This window comes from Strongylocentrotus purpuratus, unplaced genomic scaffold (assembly GCF_000002235.5).
Source record: "Strongylocentrotus purpuratus isolate Spur 01 unplaced genomic scaffold, Spur_5.0 spur5_scaffold_11, whole genome shotgun sequence".
Classification (NCBI taxonomy): domain Eukaryota; kingdom Metazoa; phylum Echinodermata; class Echinoidea; order Camarodonta; family Strongylocentrotidae; genus Strongylocentrotus; species Strongylocentrotus purpuratus.
In genome coordinates, this window is record NW_022145596.1 from 26,656,806 (window position 1) to 26,674,582 (window position 17,777).

Below are 17,777 nucleotides of genomic sequence, written 5' to 3' on the forward strand. Positions count from 1 at the left end.
AAACGGCCTACTAGCTTGCTCTTCTAACAACCCTTCATCTTGACGTATTCTGTGGCAGGTTCAAGCTCTCCGGTATAAGAATATAACTGGAGTACAGGAGTAGAGCCGGATTTTAGAAATAGAGGGGGGACGTACTGGGTGTCATGGAGGCACTTTAGAAATAAAGAGTATAATAGAGCGATATAAGGAGACCGTAATACAGTGAGGGGATGGTATGAGACGTGATCTAAACATTCTCGCTTAACGTTCCTCCTTCTGTATGTCTCCCCTTCCCTCCTGTTTTCACCATTCAATGGAATGGGGCACATGTCCCCCATACCCCTCATTGCTACGCCACTGTGATAGACTGTCGTCGTCGAGACGGACTAACCCTTGGTAATTTTTAATTAGAGTCGCTCATAATAGTTTGTGTCGTCTCTAATTGCCTCTGGCGGCATCTTGATAGTTATAGGAGAAATATGACAATAATTCTTCCTCTCTCCCGTTTATACGCTTTCCACTGATCACTTTTGCAAACCATTGAGAACAAGAGGGCTGAAAAGAAAGAGAGAAAAAATATATCTATGCTTCAAGTGGCTCTATTCCTCCTAAGCATCATAAACATGTCAAAGATGAAGAACAGATCCGTGTAAGTCCTTAGCGTCGTAAGGTGGTGCTCCGAAATTAATCACGAAGTCGATGGGAAAACGAAAAAATAGGCATGATAGGGATTCTTTTTTTTGGGGGGGGGGGGGGCTTGATGAAGCTGTTTTATTTAATTTTTTTTTTTACTCCAAATGAATTACATCTGTTCGCAGGCAGTGGCGTAAAGGTACAGAGACGGGGATCGATGGGGGATGGGGTAGAAGGGGGTGGAGAAAGAAAGGAAGTCATAAGAGAGAGAGACAAAAAGGGGGGATGTGAGATGGTGAGATGATGAGATGATGATGGGCAGGCGCGCCGGAAGCAGTTTGGGATAGGGGGACATTCCAGGGGGCTCACCTTTCAGGGGTAGTGGCGTAATGAACAAAAATGCTTGGGGTGCGGAAGAAAAATCCGCAACCCCGCGGAACGTTTTTCAAAGTGGAGTATCAACGATCAGGTAGAGCTAGCGTACTGTAGCGGCGAAGCGAGTGGAGCGTAAATTGGCGTGGGGGTACAGGGGCTTTGGCCCGGCGTGGGTCAACGGACGGAGGACCCGGAAGCTCAGGGGTTTCATTATGGTCAGAGAAGCGTATTTAGATACCTCATTTGTGACACTGGCAGGTCACTAATTGGCGTGGTGTCCAGGGGGCTGAGCTCTGAGCCCCATGAAGCGCAGGGATTTCAGGCATTTAATTATGGTCAGATGACGAATTCAGGGGCCTAAAACACTAATTAGGGCTAGTCCTGACCTGAAAACGACACAAATCTCGTCTTTCCGCGCCTGGGAATAGGTTAGGTCGGACGAAAAATAAATACCGACACTGTTTTGTACCGAAAAGCAACCCACCCTTCACATTCATTTAAACACCATTGGGGATGACACCGGGGGATGACACCCTTTCCCATCGCTCCTTTTCCCAACGCCCCCTGCGGCGTTGCTATCGCAACAAGCTGAATGCATCCCATAATCGTCTACTTCGCAGATAGGCAAGAGATACAGTAAAGGTCGCTCTGTATTTGGTCACCGCGGAACTCTGTGATTTTATCATGATTTACTGTCCACATCTGGCCTAGACAGTCAAGTTTATGATTTGTTTGTCACGGTGGAAATACCTGCACTTCCTTCGGAAAGAAGCGATTAAATGATTCTGTAACAATAACCACGAGCATTTTGCGTATAACAAGGTAACATTTTCGACTTACGTCACAGTTTCTGATTTATGGAGCAATTTGATAAGGTTTTGACCGCTGTTTTGCCGTTATGTATACAAATTGTGAAGGCATCTAAATTGCAATTCATATCAAATGTTACGATTGACGCTTTTAAAAGTCCAGTCCAGGGATCGGCTATAAAGTAATGTCATTTATTTTATTTTAAAAAACAAGGAAGTTTCCTCATACGTGTATGTAAAATGGATAATGATGCCTGCATAACAGAGGGAATCTGTTAAAAAGAAGGAGACCCATTTGGCCACCGCAAATATATGAACAATACTCACCATTTAAGCGATCGACGCTGGATATTGGTTCTCTGCATTCGTACTCATTTCGAGATATCCTACTTTCACATATTTCAAGGATCACACCAAAAAAATATTTCTGGCTTCAATGCCCAAAGTATACTTCAAAGTATGGACCGACTGTTAATTGAAATGAGATACTCAACGTATTTTTTCCTGGCCAAATAGGTTGTAGGATTCTTGAAAATACTTTTGTGCTTTTCTTTATTAAGGAGGTTCCTTATTTACAGGGTAAGTAAATTGCTATTATAAAACGCAAATAGTAAGACCTCAGCGCATATGCTAACAAATAATTGTGGTAATAAAGCTTACATTGAAGATTTTATTAAGCATCTCGTTCTAGACCTTGACTGATTTGCGTGCGCTGATCTGAGCGTAATTTCTAGGGTGATTTGGTCATAATTTTTGTTTTTGGTCAAGGTGTTATACACATATTATATTTCTACTTGTATTATGAAGGGGAGTAGGCCTTTTCACGGCGCGGGTACTCTAACATAAAACGAGTAGCAAGACACTTTGATCCTTTGATCCTTTGTCGCTATTTTTGTTCTGTTAGCTATCGAAACATTGGCGCTGGCAATAAGGAAATATAATACCATCAAGGGAGTGAAGTAAAACAGATATTGTCTGCTGACGATAAATTTTTTTTTGTGAAAGATAGAAATTCTATTAATATGCTAATTCGGAAAATTTATCTGTCTTAAAGTCATTAAAGTAGATATTCATTGATTTTAAATCTAGCTTTATTTTCATTATTGCAAAGTTGAAACTTTGATTCGACAAGGTTATCAAAATTCAATGCTTGGAAACATTCGAAGTAAAGATTATTATAAATTACAAAACGCTTAAATACAGCCCCGGCAAAGCACCTGAATAGCTCTCCGAACGCTGCTGAGATGTGTGAGATCACAGCAGGGACATGATTTGCACAAGCAGACGATGTCCCATGACAACTCACACATTTTCAGTGCCTGTGTTTTCATCTTCTCTTGAGTTCTTTCTCTTACTTCACTACCGTCAGGCTAAATGTATAATCTATTGCCTCACTCTAAACCCCGCGCATGGTTTTATTTTGATGACAAATGCAGCGATACAAAAATAAAGGAATCTGTCGCTTGTAAACAAAATAAGACGCCATTGTATATTCAGCTGCACACACCTGGGTATGTTCGGCGTTTCAAGAGGGAACACATGCCGTCCTTAATATCAATCCGGGGGCTTTTCAATTTGAAAGTCTGGTTCATTTGATTGTTAATTAACCCCTATCCTGAGTATTTACAAGCAAAAGATTTTAGTTATCAGAATCGGGTCATGTCCCCTTTTGATCGGTTTGACATGCCATTACATTTATATACACTAAACTCATTATAATTTGAGAAATAATAGCTTTGCAATTATGTTCATTCTTTATAGGATGTCGTCTGCTTGGGCAGTATTGGTCCCTGTTATGACGTCATTAAAACATCGTTATTTTTCTGGCGAATCTCTCGTATATCCTAGCTGCTATGGAGGTGGTTGTATTTTTATTTTTATAAATCACCCGATATGTAGCTGACCTCAAACTTGTACGATGGCCATCTGTTAGCTTACCAGTTTCTAGTGATACATTAGTTGACATATTTGTGATTTTCTTTGAATTTCACCTTTAAATACAAACTTTTTGCGGATGGCCAAGGATAATGATATACCTTAAATACCGAAACTTAGATCAGCAAGTTAATATATTAGGGGTTCATTTTCCTCCTTGTGAAAACATAAGAAGAATTTCAAGGAGGTACTTGAACTCCAAAGATTTACGTAGGCTAGTTAAATAAAAAGACCATTACTATGATGGAAGAGAGGGATTTAACACTTTTGGTTAAAACAAAAATCGTTAAAAACATATAGGCCTTTGCATTGTCAAAGTTAAACTATGTCCCTTAGTGGTTACTTACTGACTGAGGTGGAAAATCAATTTTTAGTTTGTTATGGGCTGAAGAGAGTATAAAGAGAAAAATAATTCATCTACGCGTATACGAGGGGTCGGGTTAAGAATGACGACTGTTAAACTTTGTTAAGACACAACGTATAAAGTGGTTCAATGGAGAACAAAATTTTGGATGGAAACTGTACTTTAATTATTATTTCAAAACAGTAAGAGGAATATTTTTGTTTTCATGTGACTATGATACGTCCAAATTAACACTGAAAATGCCTCAATTGTATGTAGAAATGCTGAAGGCTTGGCAGGATATGGGAAAATATAGAAACTTGGAAAGTGAAGTGAATCCAGTGATATTTGATAATAATAATAATATATGTATAAAAGGTAAGGTGATTTTTGATAGTGATTTATTTGATAAAAGCATATGCCATGTAAACCATATTTTGTATGGTTATGTGAAGCGTGTGGATCATTTTCAAAGTCTTGGGATTAATGCGAATCTATATTGCTTGAGATAATCGACATTGCTCAAGCTATATCAACTAGTCAAATTTCGGCAAGTTAATTGTTTAAAGATTTTGATATAAACTAGAATATTTCTGGGCAGAAAACTGTATTTCACAATTTGATTTATTACTCTTGGTATAGGGCATGGTATTGTTGGCTCTAAATGAATAAAAAAAGGGGTTATTAATTTTAAAGAATTGCTCACTATTATACTGTATCGTTTTCTTCATTTGTTTTATAGTATTATGTTGTTTGTTTTTGTCAGAAAAGAAGGCTATATCTCGACGTTTAAGAGATGTTCCCTGACCACGCACAAGAAGGACACGTTACCATCCCTCAAGATGAGGACGGTCCTCTGGAAACAAACTATGTTGTCTTCTCCTTCACCTTGCTCCTCGTTTTTCTCATTGTCATTGGCAACAGCATCACCATCCTCGTCTTCTCGAGCACGCCTAAACTCTGCAACCAAACTGGTAAGCAATACATATTTAGAACCCCGTGCACTTCGTGTCCGAGGGGGGGGGGGGGCTTTGAGGCTAAAGCCCCCCCCCCCCCCCTCACGCGCTAACCCCCCCCCCCAAAAAAAAAAAAAAAAAAAAAAAAAAAAAAAATGATTGTTCTTTAGAGAGCAACAATTTGAAGACAAAAAATGTGAGTCACATAATGTCGTTTGGACATTATATATCAGAACTGCATATTCTGAGATTTTCATGGTCGCAACTACCATGGAATGGCCGTACCGACATTCTGCTAAATGAGCCAATGCTTTCTGCTCCACTTAACGTCCATATGCGGAGTCGTTTATCAACTAACGGCTAGGCCTATTTGAAATATTTGAAATTTACCGGGAGCACCGGTCAATTTTTGATTATTCAATTTCTCGAATGCAGAAGTGTTTTAGGGGATAATTTTTTGGTGCTTATAATACATCCACAGGGGCATCCAAATAGGCCTATATCAAAATGTTATAGAATTACTATCCATCCAATTTTCAAAATTTCCCAAAACTTTGCTTTACCTTTAATATACTTAAATGGCTTTTGTATTTAAATCATGCTATAAAAAAAAAGAAGAAGCTGAAATCCAAAATATGAAACGAGAAATACAAAGTCTTCTTTTTTCAAAAAATTCAAAACTTTTTCTTGGAAATATCAGAAATATTATGAGGAGAAGTTATGTTTGTTTTTGGGAGGGGGCATATATGAAGATAGCTACATTTCATTCCTAAATTTGTCGAAAATCCAATCGAGATGGATCCCCAGAATGTCTCCCCCCCCCCCAAAAAAAAAAAAGAAAGAAAGAGAAGCTTGGACGGTTCGGGTGCGCCCAGTTTCAGCCCCCTTCACCCCAATGGGTTAACTTGATACAGATAAAAACGCAAGTACTGGTCACGTGATTACACTGTGAAAGAAGCTCTTCAGAAGCCATTGGGAAAGGTTGATTTAATAAATGATAAGGAATTGACTCAATCTTTGTTAAAGTGACATGTGCCGCAAACAGAAATTATATGGAACAAAAAACTCATGTGGCACGGAAGTTTGCACTGGTCCTTACCTATCACCTATTTCTCTTTTAATGTTTTTTCGAATATGAGGGCATTTGAAGCGTATTTTTTAGTAGTATTAACTATTCTTCCAAACTGACATAAATTCAAGGGGAAAGCACACTTACGTTTTACCTTTACTGGAACCCAACCTTTTTTTTAACTTTAAGCGGCGTCATAAATATTGAAATAATTATATTCAGGCCTATTCGGTCAATGACCAAATGATAGCAGTGTTGTTTTTATCGATTCTTATTTATTATCTTAATTTGAGATATAACTGTTTTTAACCCGCATTTTAGAGATTGGCGTATTACACTGCTGTGGACTGTATACAGTCAACACCCCCCCCCCCCCCCTTCTTGAGCAAAAAAATAAAAAAAGGGTAAAATTGTGGTTACCATCTTTAAAAAAAAAACTTTATTTGCCAGGGGTCGAGGCTCGTCTTCTTTTTCTTTGTTTTAAGGTTAAATTGTGGTTACCATCTTTGTTTTTACTACTTTTTTCCAGGGGTGGGGTGCCGGGCTCCCCGTGCCCCCACCCTGGATCCGCCACTGATTGTCTATTTGTTAGTTTGATAATGGCAGCGAAAAAAACAAATGCATAACAATATTATAAAACGTCGCTTATCGAAATTCTCCTAATTTTTTGGTTGCCAAGATCAACGTTCATTCCTGTTGACAAAAGGATCGAAGTCGAAGAAGCCACAATTACACGAAACAAATTAATTTGCGTCATGATTAGGCACAATTCAGCCCCGCAACCATTTTTTTTTATCGGAAGTACAAAATTGTTAAAAACGTTAACGAATTTGTGGAGAAATCCTTTCAATCGTTCCATATGAAAAAGATTTAGACCACATTTGAAATCTTGAACGAAATTAAGTTATATGCCCGTAATAATTTGGCAACAGAATATATTGTGCCAGCGATGGGCAGAATATTGCCCCCTCCCCCACATTGTAGAGGTGTCGTGGATATGTCACTGGACTGTGGATCACAAGGTCTGCGTTTCGAGTCCCGCCGTACAAAAATCTTGGAGGTGGTCCGTATAGTGGGACGGTTTACGGCCCGGCGCGCTGCGGTGCGTTGCATTATACTACTACTATACGGTCTGACATGGCGCGCGCGTGATTGCTATTGCTTGGGAGGATTTTTTTTATACCGTGGGCACAACCGTACGTGCTCCAAAGCTGCTCGGCGTCCAAATTTCATCCGTAGGAAGCCTTGACAGAATGTGAAAAACGTGTTAGACCTTGATTAGAACGTGAGAAACATGAGGCACCCCATCAGAACGTGACGGGCCGGGAGGGAACGTACAGGCATAATGTGGAAGACCTTAGGCCGGACCGTGGTGCGAATTGGAGCCTCCGGGATAGCACACTATGAACATGACTGACAAAGAAAGCGGACAAAATATACAGTTCCTCAGATAGACAATGGAACATCCCTTCACTGCTATTATGTAAAAATGTGTAGAACAGGTGTCACATCAGTTAAACTCACATATCCCTGGTCACATGCGTATTCACTTTTTTACATAATAGCAGTGAAGGGATGTTCCTTTGTCTACCTGAGGAACTGTATATTTTGTCCGCTTTCTTTGTCAGTGATGTTCATAGTGGCAGCCCCCTTTCCCTTCCACGGACCTGTAAGCCCCAGTCCCATATAAAGCCGGACCAGCACGGACGAGCACGGACCACTCCGGACCATCCTGGACCATGGTCTGGGGTGATCCGGGATGGTCCGGGATGTTTTGTTCAAAAAAGTGTGATGCTTTTAAAGCTACAGTCCCATATACGTCCCGGACCGTCCCGGACCATCCCGGACCCCATCCGGGGTGATCCGGGATTCGGTCCGTGTTGACACCGTGTTGGCACCGGGGTGGTCCTGGATGGTCCTGGATGGTCCTGGATGGTCCTGGATGGTCCTGGGCGGTCCGGGAGTCGACCCCGGATGTTTTTGACGGTCAAAAACTGCCGGGGTGGTCCGGGACGGTCCGGGACAATAGTTTGATCCGGGGTGATCCGTGTAGCCACCGTGCTGGGTCCGGGGTCATCCGTAGTGGCGCCGGGGCGGTCCGTGTTGATCCGTGGCAGTCCGGGAGTGAGTTATTGACCGCCCAGGACCATCCAGGACCATCCAGGACCATCCAGGACCATCCAGGACCACCCCGGTGCCAACACGGTGTCAACACGGACCGAATCCCGGATCACCCCGGATGGGGTCCGGGATGGTCCGGGACGGTCCGGGACATATCGTCGGCCTAAAGCTACAGTCCCATATACGTCCCGGACCGTCCCGGACCATCCCGGACCCCATCCGGGGTGATCCGGGATTCGGTCCGTGTTGACACCGTGTTGGCACCGGGGTGGTCCTGGATGGTCCTGGATGGTCCTGGGTGGTCCTGGATGGTCCTGGGCGGTCCGGGAGTCGACCCCGGATGTTTTTGACGGTCAAAAACTGCCGGGGTGGTCCGGGACGGTCCGGGACAATAGTTTGATCCGGGGTGATCCGTGTAGCCACCGTGCTGGGTCCGGGGTCATCCGTAGTGGCGCCGGGGCGGTCCGTGTTGATCCGTGGCAGTCCGGGAGTGAGTTATTGACCGCCCAGGACCATCCAGGACCATCCAGGACCATCCAGGACCATCCAGGACCACCCCGGTGCCAACACGGTGTCAACACGGACCGAATCCCGGATCACCCCGGATGGGGTCCGGGATGGTCCGGGACGGTCCGGGACGTATATGGGACTGTAGCTTAAAAGCATCACACTTTTTTTGAACAAAACATCCCGGACCATCCCGGATCACCCCAGACCATGGTCCGGGATGGTCCGGAGTGGTCCGTGCTCGTCCGTGCTGGTCCGGCTTTATATGGGACTGGGGCTTTATGCCAAAAGGGCCTTAACTGCTTTTGGCCATTCCAAGATAATCGCGTTTAAAGGTTTTGGCCTCTCTAATAATCAAAAGTTTGTGGTCGTTTTTTTGCTTTTGAAGCCAATTTCGATAAATATGTTAAGTTATTAAGTTTTACATGAAATGTGTTAAATTTGTTATAAAATATTCAGAATTGTACATGCTATGTGCAAAAAACATGTTAGGGCCTTTTTGGCATAAGGCTTGAATGTAGCGTATTTATGCCAGAAGGGCCGTAACCTACTCGGCATTATGCCAAAAGGGGCGTAACCTACGCGGCGTTATGCCAAAAGGGCCTTAACCTGCCGTTATCGTACGCGTAACTATGCGCGTAACTATGCGCGCGTACGCGCGCATAGTTAGCGCCCTTTTGGCATAAGGAAATTTTCTTGTTTCGCAACACCTTTGGTTTGCCAGAAAGGCCCTCCTAACGCAAATGGATCATCCGTGTAGGTTAAGGCCCTTTTGGCGTAAGGAAAAAGATGAGATACGCGTTAAGGCCCTTTTGAAATTCATAATTATCTTCATAAATAAATCGAATTTCAACAAGTGAAGCACATCATTTTAAAGAGAATGGTGAAATCTACAAGGTGATGTTAATAACTCAATAACCCCCAAAATCGGGTTAAGGCCCTTTTGGCATAAGGCCGACGATATATGGGACTGTAGCTTAAAAGCATCACACTTTTTTTGAACAAAACATCCCGGACCATCCCGGATCACCCCAGACCATGGTCCGGGATGGTCCGGAGTGGTCCGTGCTCGTCCGTGCTGGTCCGGCTTTATATGGGACTGGGGCTTAAGCTACAGTCCCATATACGTCCCGGACCGTCCCGGACCATCCCGGACCCCATCCGGGGTGATCCGGGATTCGGTCCGTGTTGACACCGTGTTGGCACCGGGGTGGTCCTGGATGGTCCTGGATGGTCCTGGGCGGTCAATAACTCACTCCCGGACTGCCACGGATCAACACGGACCGCCCCGGCGCCACTACGGATAACCCCGGACCCAGCACGGTGGCTACACGGATCACCCCGGATCAAACTATTGTCCCGGACCGTCCCGGACCACCCCGGCAGTTTTTGACCGTCAAAAACATCCGGGGTCGACTCCCGGACCGCCCAGGACCATCCAGGACCATCCAGGACCACCCCGGTGCCAACACGGTGTCAACACGGACCGAATCCCGGATCACCCCGGATGGGGTCCGGGATGGTCCGGGACGTTCCGGGACGTATATGGGACTGTAGCTTAGCCCCAGTCCCATATAAGGCCGGACAAGCACGGACGAGCACGGACCACTCCGGACCATCCCGGACCATGGTCTGGGGTGATCCGGGATGGTCCGGGATGTTTTGTTAAAAAAGGTGTGATGCTTTAAAAGCTCTGTAGCTTTTATACGTCCCGGACCGTCCCGGACCATCCCGGACCCCATCCGGGGTGATCCGGGATTCGGTCCGTGTTGACACCGTGTTGGCACCGGGGTGGTCCTGGATGGTCCTGGATGGTCCTGGGCGGTCAATAACTCACTCCCGGACTGCCACGGATCAACACGGACCGCCCCGGCGCCACTACGGATGACCCCGGACCCAGCACGGTGGCTACACGGATCACCCCGGATCAAACTATTGTCCCGGACCGTCCCGGACCACCCCGGCAGTTTTTGACCGTCAAAAACATCCGGGGTCGACTCCCGGACCGCCCAGGACCATCCAGGACCATCCAGGACCATCCAGGACCATCCAGGACCACCCCGGTGCCAACACGGTGTCAACACGGACCGAATCCCGGATCACCCGGATGGGGTCCGGGATGGTCCGGGACGGTCCGGGACGTATATGGGACTGTAGCTTTACGTGATAGACCGTGAGAAAACTTGGCAAGACCTAACAAAACTTGAATACAGAGAAAAAATGACCAAAATCCTACGTCGCACTACGTACGTTTCAGGCAAACAGGGTTGCCATGGCCGCCGAGAACATCCCTTGGCAAGACATAGACATCAATTTACATTTGCTACACTCAACCCAGGCGAGGTAAATGGGTACCTGGTAGGATCCTTGAAATGCACTGTGCGCTGATAACGGCTGCCAGATCTAAAGCTATAGGGTAATAATTTCCAACGCTCTTTGGAAGCGCATACAGACTTTATATCAAAATGTGTTATGCGCTTTATACAAGAACGGACTAACATTGTCTTATTTTCCATTGTGGCATACTTAAAAAAAAATTCTCTCAGAAATCGACACAATTTCAGAGGAAAACTATTGGAATTATAACTCCAACTTAATTCATCTACATGAGAACAGTAATAGCAGGAAACTGTAAATTGAATTCAGCACGCACAATATTATTAAGCGGACACTTTTTTTTTTTTTTAGAAGTCCAAAAAAAATCGCAACGACTCAGCCAGCCGAAAAGTCGCTGAGTGGGGGGGGGGGGGGGGGGGGGGGGGGGGGGGGGGGGGGGGGGGGGGGGGGGGGGGGGGGGGGCAAGCGGACACTTTTTTTTTTTTTTTGGTCTCGAAATTTCAAAATTTGACATTTTTCTTCGTTGGGGGGGGGGGGATAAGGTCACCTTTTTAGGTTAACCGCGGGTATAATTTTTTTTTTTTTTTTTTTTTTTTTTAATAATTAAAAAAAAAAAAACCCAAAGGGGGGGGGGAGGGGGGGGGGGGGTTTCGGTTTTTTTTAGGGGGGTTTACACACATAAAAATACCAAAGGGGGGGGGGGTTTGAACCCCCAAACCCCCCCCCCCCCCCCCCCCTGCGTACGCCCCTGCGGGCCACAATGTCTGTTATTGTCATGGTTGTTAATGCGATGCAAATTAACACGTGTCTTTTTTTGTCACTCAACATTAAAACCAGCATCACTGATGAATAATTACTCTGTGCTGGTGCATACGTAAATGACATAATTTGTAAATGTGACTTTTTTCCCTCTTTATATTCATCCCACAAGAACAGAAGAAGGCTTACTTCGAATGCTGTTCGGCTTTTACATCTTACTTATGTTTTCATTTTTATTTTCCCCCCATTTTCCCCCGTCAACATTCTCGCTTTATTGAAAGCGACACAATGTAAAAGGGAAGGAAAAAATGTAAATATACTACATGACAGCATTATACGTTAAGTAAACACGAACTGGAATTATATGAACACAACGTGACGTTTGTCGAATGCATAATGATGTATTGTTGAAGTATTCCTGCCTGATCTAATACACAGGTAGACATTTAGTCACTTACATTTTCATCTCTACCGATTAATTTCTTCCATGTATACTATACTTTCATTATTTCTCATCAAATTAGTATAAAAATTCGAATGTAAACAATATTTTGGGTATATAAACGAAAGCACTGACCCGTATTATCTCTTTCATTGACCTAATTCAAATTTATATTTTATTGTCCAATGATTGGAAATTTGTTTCGTTTGCATGTCAGTACAAGATTACGGATTATAAACATCAATAAGACACAAATGGATATAGAATAGTACATTTGACTTGAACATAGATAACACAAAATGCGATAGTTTAACATGCAACATGCGAATAAAATTCGATTCATAATTCAAACTAAGTAATTCAATTCAATTCATAATTCGGATTAAATTAAATTCACAATTCAGATTAAATTCAATTTATGATTCTGACCAATTCAATTCATAATTCAGATCTAATCCAATTCAAATCCCGATCCGTGTAACAAACTCTCTTTTCTCAAATAATTTTAGCGGACAGGGTTACAAGAACTTGGATACGGCACTTTGAATATACATTTTTACATACTAAATGCTTTGATTACATGCAAGATAAATTAAAAAGGCCGTACAACCCATGGACTAAATTATCATGATTATGCTAAACTTAGTACGTAATTTTTGAAGAAAAAACACAGGAAAAAAACTAAATGAATTAAATAAATAAATTATCAATATCGCAATTGAAATAACACCTCGTATGCAACTTGCGTATTACACAATGCAGAATTCAAATCAATCGACATAATCTGCATCCAGAAAAGGTAGCACATTGCGCATGGTTGCTTGAACATGAGCCGATAGCAAATTGAACACTTTAATCTAATTTCATTTTTTCTCTAGGTTTTTGTTTGATCAACCTGGCCATCGCAGATCTTCTCACTGGCCTCATCTATCTACCCTTCAGCCTACCATGCTCCCTCAACGGCGATTGTCTGATAAGGACTAACCGAGCTCTCTGTCTCAGTGTCGTAACGGTGTCGTATACGTGCTACTGCGTGTCAGTCTATACCCTCGTCATTGTTATGATTGACCGTTATCTTCAAATTGACCGACCATTCCACTACAACGATATCTTCAGCAAGCCTAGAACTATAGCAACTCTGGTATCGCTATGGCTCATCATATTTGCCTTTTCTGCCGGTTTTATTCTCTCGCGACCTCAAATCATCGTCTTTGATGAAAATATCTACCACTGCACCCTTGAAGCTGGCAATAAGTTATCCTGGCCGTATACGTATTGCGTAAATATATTCTGTTTTTTTCTACCTGGGCTTGGGATCTGTGGCTGCAGTTTCAAGATTGCGATCATAGCGCATCGAGCGCGCTCGCGCATCGCTGATCAAGAGGCAGCCGTGGCGTCATCAGAAAACTGTCGTACAGAAAGGAATCGAGCCGTCAGAAATGTTCGAAAATCAGACGTACGCGTTGCCCTGCGGATCTTTGTAGTCGTCGCAGCTTTCATCATATGTTGCATGCCATTTAACATTGAGTTGATATACGCACGTCACACCATGCACATGTTCCCGGACAAAGCTGCCGTAACGACGGTTCTCATGGTTGAGATCAACAGCGCATTGAATCCCATCATTTACGTCACGACGTATTCCAAATTTCGACGTGTCTTTAAAGCCAAGTACTTGAAGTTCTGCAGGAGTTCGAATCATGGAGACTCTGTAATCTGGACGGTGACGAGTCAACATCGAGATCAGTACACGCCATCAAGACGTCGAACGATTGCGATGACGATGACTGTCTCGCCTCCGAACCACAGGATGTCTAACGTCATGTTGATAAAGAATGTAGAAGAAAGGATTGATGAATGCGTGGCTCAGCTCGATGTGTGATTCGATCTCTATGCCTCACGATTAATATGCGCCGTTTGTGCTCGCAATTATCGGTTTGATGAACATGAACAAAGTGAAAATTTCCTGCAGTTAAACTTTGGTTTGATAAGTGTTATCGATCATGTGACAGCCGCATGCCGATATGTACATTAATTCGCTACTCGCTCTTTTCCATCATGATCTTGGGGATGTCTTTGATGTCGTAGTTGAGGTTAAGTGAGGTTACATGAGTGATTGCAGTTACGTGAGGGCTTTGGCCCCTTTTATACCAGGACAGCAGACGACATCTGATAGATTTGTAGTGGCCCATTTTACTTCAGATAAATGCCCCCTCCTCTTTTAATGAGTGGCCCTTAAAGATGAAGTTGAGTTCTGGTCATGCGATTGCATTGTGAACGAAACGGTGTGGAACCGACCAGAAAAGGTTGATCATCTAGCATACAGGAATTTGTGTGTATTGCAAGGGTCTGGAATCATCAAAATGATAAGAAATTTGGCCAAGTCTTGGTAAAGTAAACACTTGCACAGAAAGATGTTTATGGGACTACACGAACACGTGGCGTAAAAAGCCGGCCCCCGATTTTTACGATGTTACATGCATATTTAGAATATGAAGGCATTTGAAGAGCCATGCTTTTCAGGGAACATGTCTTAACTGATGTTCTTCCATACTTGCATAATAAGAATGAGTAATGCTCACAAATTATTTTTCACCTCTTCCCAGAACTCAACCTTCTCTTTAACACCTTTGATAAGTGCCCCTTCAATTTGTCACTTACCCCTCTTTTAATTTAGGTGCCCCTTTTCCTTGTCATAAGTGCCTCATTAACAAAAATATATATAAGAACTTCCTCTTTTCATGAATGCCTAGCTCCTTCACCTCTGATAATTGCCCCTATGTATTCAATTATTTGAGATCCTCCTTTTCCTTTTAATCAAGAGTCCCTTCCCCTTCTAATAAATGTCACCTTCACCTCTGACAATTACCCCTATTAAAATCTAAATGACGCCCCTTTTATTCTGACACGTTCCCCCTTTTCCTCTCAAATAAATGCCTCGCTACGCTCGCTCGCATTCATAATTGATTACATGTTAATACTTTGTAAAGTTGTTTCAGTCTTTCATGGTTACATTGTGCTTAAAATCAAACAGGATTTCCCCCCTTTTTATAAGATGTAATATTTCACACTGCAACCTCACAAATCGATTTTTTTTAACTTCGCAAATTTATTATTCAGACCATCGCACCAACCTGCAAAGTATGATACTTTAAGCCCCCATCACACTAAAGTAGTTCTCACTACGTTCTGAAACCGTCCTAGAAAATCGTAAAACGGGTGGTGGTCGGGGCAGAATGTGTAAAAAATATCTATAATACGATCCTAGTTCGTTCATAAACGGTCCTCAAAACGATCTGTTAATTTAAGGACTTCAAGAGCGGGCTCGGACTGGACTAATGTCTCTAATACGATCCTAGTTCGTTCATTCACAGCCCACAGTACGTCCAACTCGTCTGTACCCGTCCACAGACAGTTTATATCAAGTTCAGATTGGGTAAATTATATACATTTCCAGGCAGTCCAAACCATTTTCACTACTTCGAAACTTGTTTATAACCCGGCCACCTCGTTCAGAGGCAGTTCACCTCGTCCTCATCTCGTTCTTAGTGCGTCCGAACGCACTCCTATCGAGCTGTGCAATCCCGTCCTGGTTCGAAGGCTATACAAACCCAGCGCTTTCTTCCTAATTGATGCTCGACCACATCACGTTGTAACACGTTTCTAGTAGGATCGAAGTACGGCAATTCCGTTCGTAGTACGTCTATCTCGTTTTAAGTCCGTCTAAATGCAGGACGGGAATTTTTTTTTAACAGGCTCAAAGTTCTTGAGCACCCTTCCCGTCCTAGCCAGTCCGAGTCCGTCCATAAAGTTCTTAAAAGATCGTAAATAGTTGCTCATACGTTCACTCCGTTCGCACACAGTTTGAGCCCGTTTTGCAACATTTTCGAGAACGTAGTGAGAACTAGTTTGGTGTGATGGGGGATTTAGCAGTATCTTGAAGCATGCAGACTCTACAGAGAGAAACATATTGAAATACTCCCTCATAAAGTAATCACATATATTTATATACCCATGTCTAAAAATTATATATTTACGCTTTGAGGTTTCCCTTTGTAGGTGCTCCTTTCTCCAGAAAGCGCCCTATGTTGGTGCCCCCCCCCACACTTTGGAAGACACTCCTCAGCCCCTGTTGTAATATAAATCCGACACTTATTCCATGTATCCATAATTTCCACAGTTCAAGAATCCAGTCAGTCAAAGTTGGGAATCATCATTCAAATGAAATGATGAACAATATAGGTGTCCCCCAAGGTTTCGTCTTATCTCATGTTCATTTCTCGTTGTACACAAGTAATTGCACGAGTACGAAAACCTCTCGCAATTTAATTAAATATGCTGATGATAATAATAATAATAACAGGCTACCTGTTCAGTTACCCTCATGAATACATATCTTAGGGGGGGAGCTGATGGGGAAATATTATGAGGCATGGTTATTTATGACGCATGTTAATTGTAGACAATACAGTAGTCATCACTCCTTACATCTGGATCTGAAATATATTCTCACCAAAATTGAAATTGGAATTAATCGGATTATTGAAGTTAAAATGGTAGCCTAAAATGACAGTATGTGGGGGAGGGGGGGGGGGTCTTCTAATGAAATTGAGGGGCACATGCACGTTGTAAATAATTGGCTGTAATTATTGCATGTTTATTGGAGACCACCAAGCTTGAACACATCACTGTCCGTGTTGGCTTCAATATTGTTATAGAGCCATCTGTGGCCTTTAACAACACTACTTCATATATCCAATTCATCTCGAAGACTAAAATGCGTTCTTTCTCTGAGAAAATTGGCAAAATTAACCAAGTTAAAGGTAAAGACCAGTATTGGAAACGCCCCAATTTCAAAAAATGAAATGGAAGCTCTCATCACCAATCATGTGAAAGAATATGTTTTGACTAATACATGATGATAACAAATTTGCCGGGAAACCGCCTACTAATTCATATATTTGGTAAATTTGTTTCTCTCATGGTCTGTGAGAGATATAGGGTAGTCCCATATACATCTTTCTGTGTATAGTGCTTGTAACTTTACGAAGAATGGGCCAAATTTCTTATCATTTTGATGATTCCAGAACCTTGCAGATGCTAGATGCTAGATGATCAACCTTTTCTGATCGATTCCACAACGTTTCTTTCACAATGCAATCGCATGACCATAACTGGTCTTTACCTTTAAGCAATTTTGATCGTAAAATTTTGCTCTGATATAAAAACACAATTTTTAATGAATGTTGTGGTGTATGCAGATATTTAGAGGTAGCTCTTAAAAAGAAGTTTATGAAGTGTGCCAACCATCACAGAAAACTGATGGCCATTGTGTGTTGTGAATGGGTGTTGCAATGCACATTATGAATGGTGTCTGATCAGAAATATCAGAAATTAACAAAAGACATAACTCCGTTTCGTTGACATCAGCCGTAGACGAAAGACTTCATGCATGGCTGATTGTCAACGAAACGGAGTTAAGTCTTTTGTCAATTCTGTTTTTTGCTATGGC

General features: G+C 42.8%; 1 protein-coding gene across 1 annotated transcript; it reads left to right on the plus strand.

Annotated features, from left to right (window-relative positions):
• Positions 1-4,473: 4,473 nt before the first annotated feature.
• On the plus strand, positions 4,474-14,147 carry LOC593831 (5-hydroxytryptamine receptor 1-like). Its single transcript, XM_011673440.2, has 2 exons — positions 4,474-5,048; positions 13,144-14,147. Exons 1-2 carry the CDS (start codon positions 4,871-4,873, stop codon positions 14,145-14,147), a joined length of 1,182 nt encoding a protein of 393 aa, XP_011671742.2. The 5' UTR covers positions 4,474-4,870.
• Positions 14,148-17,777: the final 3,630 nt, after the last annotated feature.

Excerpts from the sequence above, each read along its gene's own strand:
- LOC593831 (XM_011673440.2), top strand. The coding sequence starts at position 4,871 with ATGTTCCCTGACCACGCACAAGAAGGACACGTTACCATCCCTCAAGAT. Across the intron at positions 5,049-13,143 it reads TAAACTCTGCAACCAAACTG|GTTTTTGTTTGATCAACCTG; the intron begins GTAAGCAATACA and ends TTTTTTCTCTAG.